General features: G+C 34.3%; 1 protein-coding gene across 9 annotated transcripts in view; it reads right to left on the bottom strand.

Annotated features, from left to right (window-relative positions):
- Nucleotides 1-12197, bottom strand: part of Dgkb (diacylglycerol kinase beta) — a 594132-nt gene that overhangs the window by 442422 nt on the left and 139513 nt on the right. For 7 of the 9 annotated variants that reach the window (XM_013347831.2, XM_013347829.1, XM_026782456.1 and 4 more), the window contains 2 exons: nucleotides 5634-5710; nucleotides 2237-2257 (listed from right to left, as the gene is read on the bottom strand). In XM_013347831.2, coding sequence (XP_013203285.1) covers nucleotides 2237-2257; nucleotides 5634-5710 — 98 coding nt within the window. The remainder of the gene's footprint in view (nucleotides 1-2236; nucleotides 2258-5633; nucleotides 5711-12197) is intronic. The other 2 variants (XM_013347834.2, XM_005343840.3) reach the window with 1 other exon arrangement.

Below are 12197 nucleotides of genomic sequence, written 5' to 3' on the forward strand. Positions count from 1 at the left end.
TAAGTAAGATATATAAATGAAAAAGTATAAAAATAACAGTGAATGAGTGTTCGATTGCACACTTTGAAGATGCCTTGACTGTTTTGTTTCGTGTGCCCTACTGTGTTGGAGTGTGGACATGTCATACACTCTTAACTCTCTGGACTGTTTCAGCACGGCTGCATTGCCATCACACACAGGGTCAGTAACTGGTGTCTGCTCTTCCACACAAGACAGTTGGGCATGCTACCTTTAAAAATATATTTACAAGTGAAAACTTTACCTCAATCATTGAAAAAATACTATTTATACTTTTCTATAACTATTAAACTTACCTAAAATTTCTTTTTAAAAGTTTATATAATACAGCCCTTCCCACCAAAATACTTTGATGAACTTTCTGCTAGTGTCTTCAGTGGTTTTCTAAAAGTGATATTCCTAGTGATGGTAACATAAAATTAGAAATCAGACAAAATTCCAAAATAATCAGTGTTTCAAGGCAGCATTTAAAAATATATTTTGAAAATGAGCTAATAGGTCATTTAAATATTCCTAAGGCATTATTTACCCTAACAGGGCTTGTAACTCCTGCCTAATGAGTGTCGTTAAAGGAATGCCAGGTGAAATGTTAGCTTTAAGACCATTTAAAATCTACACATGAACTTGGCTCTTACTATTAGTGTAAGAAAAGTTACAAAGTCATTCCAAATCCATTCAAGCTTGCTTTTAGATCCCATTGTTGAGAAAATAACTAGCACAATTAATACAATTTTGTTTTCTAAATTACACATATTCATCTACAGCTTATTTCTCTTGTTTCGATAGCATTTATGAGGATTTTTATAGCTACTAAACTTGCCACATCTTGATACATGGGCATAGCAGATGGTCCGTTCTCAAATTTTCAATGCTTCCAGAGGTCATACGATAATGAATCTTAGTAAATGCAGAACCTTGATTCTGAGAGTAAAAATTAGAAATCTCCAAGAAGTTGTTCATATCAATTTAATTACATTGAGATATAAATAGTCAGTCTCATAAGTGCTTATATAAATACCATCTCAAGACTCTGTCAGAATTCTTTCTTTTACTAGGTAAATTCTTCTAGTATCTGGAATTAAAACCTGAGCCCGTGTATCAAGATGAAATTCAAATAGTCTAAGGATAAATCAACCATATTAAGTGAAGCAGACAGAGTGTCACAGACAGTGCATTATCCAGTCTGCTGCTGTGTATTCAAAGCTCCAACCTGGCTTCAGAGCAACTGTGTTGATGCTGGTAAGGAAAAGGGGCAGAAGTGCGGAGTCAAAGTCCGCGTGTGTTCCTGGCATACAGACTGACCTGGCTCCTGGCAGGTGTGGGTGATGGAGCAATTGCAAGGGATCGATACTGCTGTCTCAGTACTGCATGAGGGAATGTCCTGGCTGAGAAGCATGTAGCATGTCTTCTGGTTCTATTAGCATGCATAAATAGACAGGCTGCATGTCAGAAAGGACGATAATATTATATTTTGTTTAAATTGAATGTAAAGAAATAAATATTTGAGAAATTTAAGAGTGCCTTGTTGGTTGGGGTTAAAGAAGTTAGACATTCTCTCATACAGCTTTGGTGTGTGACTGAAGAGTCCTGAGTAAAATGATGCTGTTCCCAAAGTCTTTCTACTAAGTCGGGAACACTTAGAGTGCTCAAAGAAGTACAGAGATTCTGTACTCTTCACTGCATGACTAACAGAGCTTTGTTTTCAGAATTGAATTCACTGCCACAAAATTGAAGCAATGGATTGCTTATCTTTCTTCCGGGAAGGAAATATCAGTAACCCTTTAACTCTGTTTCCTCCACAAAGTTAGCACAGAATTGTAGACAAAATGAAACATAATATAAAATATAATCCTTACCATTATATTTAGATTCAGTTTTCAAATTATACACTGTAAACTAATAAACTAACTAAATTTTAAATAAATTAACTTACCTGAAGCTGATATGTTTGGTTATACAGTATTAGAAAATTAAACCCCAGAGTCTCTAAAACCATGATCCACACTTTGAACAAGTTTTCCTCCTGCCAAAGTATCAGATCCCTACTAGTGATATTAATTGGGAAAGTTTCTATTTTTCAGTTATAACTTTATGTATTGTAGATGATCCAGTATACTCTGAGGGCCTAGTTAGTATAGAGGTATAGATTAGTGGCATGGGCAAGGAATTCATAGTTCAAATAAGAAGACAGATTTCAATAGAAAAGAAAATGTCTTACTTGGTTAAGAATATCTTGTTTCTGTGCATGCAGGGAAAGAAAGAATACATGAGTTAATGTAAGAGAATTTTTATCCATTATCTCATTTTGCTGATATTTTCACTAAGAGTTAAAGATTATGTATTGATTTTAAAATGGTCCCTGTGTAAATGAGGCTCAAAGGGTTGTTGCAAGACAATAACATCAACATAACACTGGGTAAGTGTCAGAAAAACAAATCATGAGCCCAACCCCAGAAACACTCAAGGAGCATCTAGAACAAAGAGGAGGCAGGCAACAATCCATGCTTTAAGTAGGCCTCTCTCTCTAAATCTGAAGTAACAAAAAATTGAGCTAGGCCAGTCTTTATGTGTGGCCATAGTTCCTATTGAAGTGAATCAAATATAATGAATAAAACAAATTATAATTAAAACCTTCCAGAGAGGGTGATAAAGATATGTATATAAAAATATATTAGAGTTTATTTATGCCTCTCTTACAATGTTCCTTTTCATTAGTGAAACATATAAACTTATATTCCATGCCGTAAAAGACTGAAATATTTTATAATCAAATTTGACAGCTAAGAAAAACCAAACAAAAAAATCAAACATGCAAAAACAAGCTGAATTTTCTCATATACCAACGTTCACTATTTTCATGAGAAGCATCATCATTGTACCTTGCTGAACATAAATTTATTTTAAAACATTACTTTTATTAATTTAAGAACATCAAGACTTTTAAGATTTTAATTTTTAGACAATATTTAAAACTTTTATTTAGATTTTTCTTACATAATTTTTATAGAAATGATTATCAAATTATTTTAAATATAAAAATTAATTGTAATTGATTTGTCCATATCTTTTGTCTAGCATTTATTCACTATTAAAATAATTCTAAATAGATCACATTTTTTGGATAAAGGTTTGCAATATAAACTTTTATATTAAAAATTTTAGCTAACTATAACAAAAATGAATTTTAATAATTTCATTTACAGAAGTAAGTGAAGCTCAATGGCTTTTTGCTTTGCCTTCAATCTAAAAATACATTTCATGGGAGTATTGAAAATTACACTTATTTTAAAACAAGGGATCTATTATCCGTTCGAACACTAGGCTTTGTTAAACACCTTCCTATTTTTCTTATACAAATGAACACTTATAAATAGTTAATCATGCTAGATAACTTTGGAGCTATTTGACCAGCCAAGACAGAGTAATAACTTCCACTGTGATTAGAGACTAGGAATTGTTTATAGTGTTGGTTTAATATTTAATAAAACAGATGAAAGCTCTAGGAAAAAATCTTGAGTGGTTTCCTTGTCAAAGACAGGTATTACTAATTATTTTCTAGTGGCTTTCATAAAACACAGAACTCCTCTTAAAGTGTGATATTAGCTTTAATTTTTTCCTCTTAAAGGGAAGTTCTTATTAATATTTAGTTTAGAGAGTAGCTTTATTAATTAACTCTTAATTTAGAGTTGTTAGTGGGTCATAATGAAAACTACCTTTCTGTTTTTCAACTATTATTATCTTAATGCATTAAAAAATTGCATATTTATGGAGGAGTAGCACATTATTGAAAAGTCTGATATTATTTGTATTTAGTAACACATTTGGTAATTACTCCTCTAAATCCTGTGGTGACCTTTAATCATCCTGAAATACATAATAGTCACAAAGAGAGCTTTGGAGAACTTTATACAAGAAATCCCTAAGAGTAAAGGACTAAAGTGCAAATAATATTACTATATACAAGTTCTAAGTCAATTGAGGACCAGGCACTATGGTCAGAGAGGATAAATATTTCAAGTATATATACAAGAAAGTGTATTTTAAGCAATCACTGGATCAATGACTATCAATGACATTTATAGTTTGACAGCAATCAATCACTGGATCAATGACTATCAATGACATTTATAGTTTGACAGCAATCAATCACTGGATCAATGACTATCAATGACATTTATAGTTTGACAGCAATCAATCACTGGATCAATGACTATCAATGACATTTATAGTTTGACAGCAATGCAGTCTTCTTTCCTTCCCCTTATCTATTTTCTTGGACTTTGAGATTTTCTCTTTTATATATCCATCCATAAATTTTATCTTGTTTACTCTGCAACATTAAAAAATATATAGGTCAGGGAAACACAGCCACACCTGTGTTTTTTTCCTTAGCACAGAATAGACGAAATGGCATTGAAACCACTGACAGTTTCCATCGTTAGACATTACATTTTTTAAGAGAAGAAAGTAAGCCTGGGTTACTTTTAAAATATATAATTTAGTGTCATAATTTCAAGAAAATAAAGAAACATGAAGTGAAGGTATATGTGGTAATGCATGTATGCATTCTTTACATGTGGATAACTGGGGCAAGAGTTTGAAAGTTTGAGAACATGAGCTACATGGTGAGGTACAGATGGGAATATAAAACTTTGTGAAAATTCTGAGGTTGTAATTCAGACATTGGACTACATATTCCACAGAGGAAAGATCTTGAAAGATAAGTAGGAATTATGTTCTTGTATATATGCAAAACCAAAAAGTAATGTTTCAGTATGCAAACAAATCTATATTGATGACATAGTTCACCATTTTTTTTGCAATTGTTTTTTTGCAAGATCTGTTTGTTTTATTCTCCTATACTCAAATCTCAGTTGGTAGACAACAAATGAGCTAAGAGTAATTTTGATCAGACCTTCAAAATACAATTGATATTTTGTATATATATATATATACTGATATAATTGGAGAATTACTTAACATATAATTTGGACATAAACTCTATAAAACATGGCATTTAAAATGAATTGATGGATCAGGAAAATTCTTATAAACAAAAAATATAGAGGATAAAGGGGAATTTGAATTGTCCTTTGGATAGCTCCATAAGACATCAGGGTCACATCCACCTCATGAGTGTTCTTTTAGGATCATTTCCTGTAAGGGATTGCTCCCTGCCCCTTAAATGTCTGTCTTGGATTAAAAGCTTCAGGTCATAGGAAGAGACACAAGAGTATCTTTCTTTTTTTCTTCTATATTCCTGTTTTCTAAATTCTAGAAAAAGCCTCAATATATTTAATGATATGCATTTTTGAAGTACACACACTAAAAGTATTTTCATCAATAAATGTATAAAAATACACTATATTTAATGGACTTCCAGAATACCAATTTATTATGAACTTTATTGTTTGGAATGTGCTAAATGGTTATGGTATGTGAGATATATACATGTAAGTGTATATATGTATATATATATAAATACATATACAGAAGCATATGTATGTGTGCATTTATAAAAACACACATATACATATTTGTCTAGAATTTTCCATGAAGAAAATTCACCCAGCAAGCACACCAATTAAACTGATAAAGAAAAAAAGAAGTTTTACCCCTTCAGGATTATACTTGGCAAGCACGCCATTACCATGGAATTCTTCAAGCACATCCTTTAATTTCTTTGTAGAATCTACAATGACAAGAAGAAAAAAAAAGAAGGGAAGAAAACAAAACAACATTTACATAAGTCAAATATGGTTTTTGTAGTTCACTTCAGAAATAAAGATATAGGTTATAAATAATCATCAATGGAAACTCAGTTAAAATCAACACATGAACTGTCTTTTGATTGGATGGGGAAACTGAGGAAGTAACCAAGGTCCCTGCACAAACTAGACAAGCATTCTATCATGGTAATACATCCCCAGTGTCAAAGTCAGTTCAGGCACCAAAGATAATGGAAGATGTCATGAAAGGAACAAAAATAATATTTTCTTTGGTTGAGTATATTCTTCAAGATTCAGGTCAACATCTCTCTATTATATATGAGTAAGTAGCAGATAAGTGAAACGATTTTTGTTTCCTAGCTGTATTTTGATCATGTGCTATCTTATTAAATATAATAAACCTACAAACTGCAGCCTACAGCTCTCATATCACTGCTGTGGATTATGTCATCTTTCAACCGCTTTAAAAAAAACATTCTATGCCCATATGACATTTTGATTAGCAAATATTCATTTGATTTTTTTCTGGGTTTGAATTAATCTAAATAATGCTGTTTTGAACACTCAAATGAATCAGGTTTTGTGTGACCAAAACTAAAAGTCCACTGGAGCCTTTCACAATGAGAAATGATAAATAACCCTGTATTAAATACTTTCAGACACTGATAAATAATGTTATTAAATTTTCTCCTATACAACCCTCTCATAAATTATGATTTCTGATCCAGCCATTAGAAATTTATTATTCACTTAAGTTGGAGAAGCATAGCAGAAGAAAAAGAAAAACTTCATAAATGTTCCATGTCATTTATAAAATAGAGAGTAAAAAATATGAATTTGGAATGTGGGAAATAGAATTTTTAGGTTTTTTTGTTATGGAAGAGAACATGAGTAATTGTTTTCTAGCATTTTAGTATAACCCTCCTCATTCTTTCCTGAGACTTGGTGATCATGAACTGCTAACGACTAGATAAGATAGATTTTTACTTCAAAATACAAAAACCTTCAATAAATCTTTGACACATCCTGTTAGGGGCCATGAGGCACTCTGCGTATGTTTGGTTTCTCCTGAAATGTGTGGCTTTCTTCCTTTATGCTGTAACTGATGTGGGTTTGTGTGCTGAGGACAGAAGTCAGAGTGTGCAGTGCAGCCCTTTTGCAGTTTCTCTGCTTTCCCTCATGATCTGCAGCCAGCACAACCTCTCAGGCCACAACACTACCACCAGCATGAGCAGGAACTATGACGTCTTTGGTTCCTCTTTCTCCTCTCCAGCCCTTTCCCAATTAACCTGCTTTCTCTCTCTGTGGATTTGCCTGTTCTGAGCATGTCTGGGGAGAGGGGAATGACATCTCATCACACACTGCTTCTCCGTCTGGTTTCAATCCACTATCTTAGTGTCTTCAATTCTGTCCATGCGCGGCACATTCCTTTCTTCACCTGGCTACTACTCCACTGCACATTGACTTTTTAAATCAGCAAATGCACATATTTCACTTGTTAATCATGTGTACTAATGTGAAAAATGCTGCAACACAAAACATGTTAGCTTTAGAGAAACCATGTTTCAATTCCCTTTGGTAAAGGAAGACTTGCTCATTCATTCCATGTCTGACAATTTGAGAAACGGACTTGAGGATTTTAACAATAGCAGTACCATTGTATAGTCTCACAGCAATAAGTAAAGGGTGTAATCGCCAAACATCTATTTAGATTCAACACTTCTTATTTTCAAATCTCACTTTCCTAATCATTTGTGGTTGGGCAATATTTTCTATGTATCTTTTTAGTCATTCGCAAATGAACGAATGATGTGCATATCTTCCTGTGCACATGTGTGTGTTTGCATCTGTGCGACTGTTTGTGTGTAGAGAGATGCAAAAATGCGCAGGTACACATGTCATTCCTCAGGAGTCATCCACCTTGTTCTTGGCTTGAAGCTTGCCAAATTGGTTAGGCTGTCTGCATCCCCCAGCGATGCTTCTGTCTTTGCTTTCCCAGTATAATTGGACTTGCCTTTGGACTGCTACCTCACAAATAATGACACAGAGACTTATTATTAATCACGGAAGCTCAGCCTTGGGCTTGTCCCACTAGCTCTTATAACTTAAATTAACCCATATTTGTATTAATCTACATTCTACCATATGGCTTTTACCTCTCTCCCCTCTGTGTATCCTACACATTCTGTGCCTCAGTGGCATCTTGCATGCCTCTGTTCATCTTGTACTTTCTCTCTCTCTGCCTGGAAGTCCTGCCTATAGTTACTATTTAGTTATTGGCCTTTCAACTCTTTACTAAAACAATCATTATATCTTCACATAATCTACCAATATCCCACAACACCCCTGATATTATAATCCCCTCCAACGCCCACTAATGGACCTTTTCTTGTTTACTTAATTTTAATACTAAGGCTCAGAACTGAGCAAAGATTCTCATATTTGCAAGTACTTTAACAGCTGAGCAACCTTGTGAGTCTTTGATCATTTACATATTTATGATAGAAATATCTATTTAAGTCTTTTGACCCTTATAACTGGGTTGCTTGAATATTTGCTGTTAAAGTCCTCTGGGGATGTTTTTTGTTGGAATCCACAAGACTATACAGTGAATGTACAGATGACAGACCAATGGGCAGATCCACGGGAAGTCTATACATATGTACACATCCATATGGAGTAACCTATTTTGCAGAACTGCAGGAAAACTTGTCTTTTGGAAAAGTCACTGTCATATCTGTAAAATCCTTGTAAAGCCATGATTCTTCCCTTCGAAAAGGGATTCATTCCCAGAAAACCACAACAGTGTAACTTCTACACAAGCCATGGCGTGACCTTGCTCCATTCCCCCATACCATGAGACCTTAGATAGATAACATTCATTCTTTGTTCTAACAGTCAAATTTACATAGAGTCAGTCCCACAAAATTATCTGCTAATAGATCACATAGAAATTTCTACAGAAGATAGGCACTGAGCAGGAAAGTAGCATGCCCTACCTTTGCTAATGAACAAATCTGGGCGTCCCCAAAGCTGGTCATAACAAAAGAGATTAGATGAGGAGAGTGAGCGAATCTAGGATTCAGGGCATTTAGTAACTTTATCTAATGGTTTAGAATGTCAGGTACTTCACCTTGAATACTGGCTCTTTCCTGGGTTAGGTCATCTGTTCCAGGGTACTGCTTTGTCAGGTTCTACCTGACCTTTTTCGTGTGATTTTGATATGCATATTATCATTGTCCTTGCCTGTGGAATTTTCCAACTATATCTGTGAAAACGAGAAACCTTGTGGAAATAAGCACTTACTCCTCTTCCTCTTCTTCTTCTTCTACTCTGCGCCCATCTATCTTCACTTTTTCCCCTTGCATGAAAAATAAAGAACATGCAGAGGTAATGTATTTGAGTTAATTTTTTACCCTCAAATCCTTGCCTGGCATAGACATCCAATTTTGAGCCCTGAGGGGGGTACTTAGGCTGGCACTCAAGACCCCCGATAGTGTCTATTTGCTTGAAGTCTATACATCGACCTGAGTTTTTCTTTCGGTAAGTATCTTACTAGCATTCTCTGTCTGTGATCATATTTGATTTGCTGTCATCTCAGACACTGATATACAAATTGTTAGGAAAGATATATGAATTTACCTTTGATGCACAATTTTCAATTTTATTATATACTTAAAGTTATGAAATTAAATAAACAGAAAGATTTAGTTGAGAGTAAGGAGTCATAAGACTGCTGTGGGTCTTGCCTGCGAGCTTAACTTTCAGTACCTATCCATACCATTAAAAAGGAGCAAAGCTAGAATTACTTTCTATGAACTCGGCCTTAACTTTGCAGAAATGATGTTGATTGCTTCAACATGTATCTTGTCAGAAACATATGCTAGTACAGAGATTAGATTATATATTTTTACAAGCCTTATTCCAAATTCATCCTTTGCAAATGATAAGGAGCTACAATCAGTGGAGAAATATTTTTATTTCTTGCTCATAAAGACAGATGCAGAACAGGCTGTGCCGTCAGCGAGGCACGTACCTGAATTGAAGCTCTCATTCTGGAATATCGTTCTTAGTGAGATTGCAGGTTTTTTGATCATCGATTAAGTAACACATTCAGCAATAATTTATAAATGTTGTTCAAATTACATGTGTCAGATTTTAATAACTTGACATTCTGTTTACATTATGTCATTCCTAATAGGAAGGAAGTGCGATACATTAAAAGCTGAACTATTAATGCATGCTATTTTGTTTCCTCAAAATAGGCACAAGTATGATATTAGCTCTGGGCAATTGAAGAAAGGAATTCATATTAGGAAAACTTGCCTCCTAATACACCTCTACCTTTGCTAATTTTCAAACTCTAGTATAAATGTCTTGGCATGAAGATCACCTGTGACCTTAGCTTGACCTTACAATCTAGTTTGGAACTTAAACTTTATTTTTTTTCTTGTTCTTAGACTCAGTTTTTCCAAGATTAAAACTGCACTTGTCCACAGAGTCTTCTACACATTGAAACTTAACATGAGATAGAACAAATCCTCCAAACCTTGAAAACTTTCCCCAACACCATTTAGTTAACTATCTAGACACATGCTTGTGTTCTCTGTACAGGCTATACAGTGTGGACTGTTGTGTATTATACAATAATCACACTGTGGTTGTTATTTAATTGAGATATTTCTGAATGTCTTTCTATGAGATCTCATGAGGAACGCTCCTTTCTTTTTGTTAACGCCAACCCTTGCTTTTGTTGTATATAACAACAGCAACAAAGACACAAAACATTGGGTCAACAGAGACAGAAATTTCTTCCTCATAATGCTGAGTTAGGGAAGGTATTATTTTTTGTTATTGTTTTGTTTTTTGTTTGTTTGTTTGCCATTTTAGCTTACAAGTTCTTTGCGAATACATATATGTGTACCATCATATATATATATATATATGTATATAATGATATATTATGATTTTTTATTTTCAGGTTTGTGTTTTTGTGAGATTCCAGTCTGTAAGAACCATTACTTCCCTGAGTCTATAAAATGAGTTTCTTGTGCTTTATTTCTTGGCTGTTTTCTTTTGTTTGTTCTGTTAGGACCCAATTTGTCTGTTTTTGTTTTATCTTATTTTGTTTTAGTGTTCCTTAGATGCCTGTTTGTTTTCTAAGGAGAGACAGAAAGGCTATGAATCTGTATGGTCAGAGAGGTAGGGGGGAAATGGGAGCAGTTGGAGGAGGGTAAGCTGGAATCAGAATACATTGTGTGAAAAAAATATTTTCTTTTACTAAATAGAAATAAAATGACATCTTTCCAACCCCACCCCTCAACCCCACCCCCATCATCTTTGGAGCTATTTTTTTTTATCAAAAAGAATTTGTATTGCTGCAAAATGAAAGAATACAGGTTACTATATAGTTCAATAAGTCTAGAAAACTTAACAGTAAACAACTGATCAAGTTATAGTTTCCCACATAAATAATAATTGATGTAGTTTTTCATCATGAGACATTGGAAGAACATTCCCCCTGTCTTTTTGCCTTATTTCACTTTTTTTGTATTTTCCTTTTTGTATTTTCTTTCTCCCATTTTATTAACCATAGTTTCTTTTCTCATATGATATGATCAGAATAAGTTTCCCCTCCTCTAATGATTCCTGTTCCCTTCTATCTCCTTTCCAACGTAGACACATTCCTTTTCTGTCTCTCATTAGAAAAGGACCAGCTTCTAACAGATAACAAAAAAACATAAAATAAAATATGGTAAGATAAAACAAAACTCATCATATTGAAGTTGGACAAGACAACCCAAGAGAAAAATAAAAGAGCTGCAAGAGAATTCACAAGAGTCAGAGACCCACGCATTTACATTCAGGAATCCCATACTGGTAACTGGGAGCTCTCATAGATATGCAGATGACCTGGTACAGATGCTTATAGCCTTGCTGCTACTGCTACATTCTCTATGAGTTCAAATGAGCTTTGCTCAGTTGTTTTAGGGGAGCTTTGTTCTCCTGATGTCCCACATTCCCTCCGTCTCCCCTACTCTTTCTGCCTTCTCTTCCATGGGTTCCCTGAGCCCTGCAGGAAGAGATTTGATGGATCCCATTTAGAGCTCTGTATCCCAAGATCCCTCTTATTGCATGTCTGACTGTGCATCTCTCTATTTATTTCCCTCTGCTGCTATAGGAAGCCTCTCTGGTGCTGGCTGAATAATAAGGTGTTGCAGATTAACACAGGAAACTGTTTTCTTGTTACTTTCCTTTTATACATGAGTATTATTAATTTTTATTCTAGGTCTCTGAGCTATTTAGACTCATAAAGTAGTGTCACATATGGTGAAATGTTCCTTATGTCAAATCAGATAGATATTGGGAGGTTACTCCCATGGTTAACTCATTACAACTTCCTATCATTGTCCTAGCAAATTTCTAGGTCTTCAATTTGATTCCATTGAT

Source organism: Microtus ochrogaster, chromosome 1 (genome assembly GCF_000317375.1).
Source record: "Microtus ochrogaster isolate Prairie Vole_2 chromosome 1, MicOch1.0, whole genome shotgun sequence".
In the NCBI taxonomy this organism is placed as follows: domain Eukaryota; kingdom Metazoa; phylum Chordata; class Mammalia; order Rodentia; family Cricetidae; genus Microtus; species Microtus ochrogaster.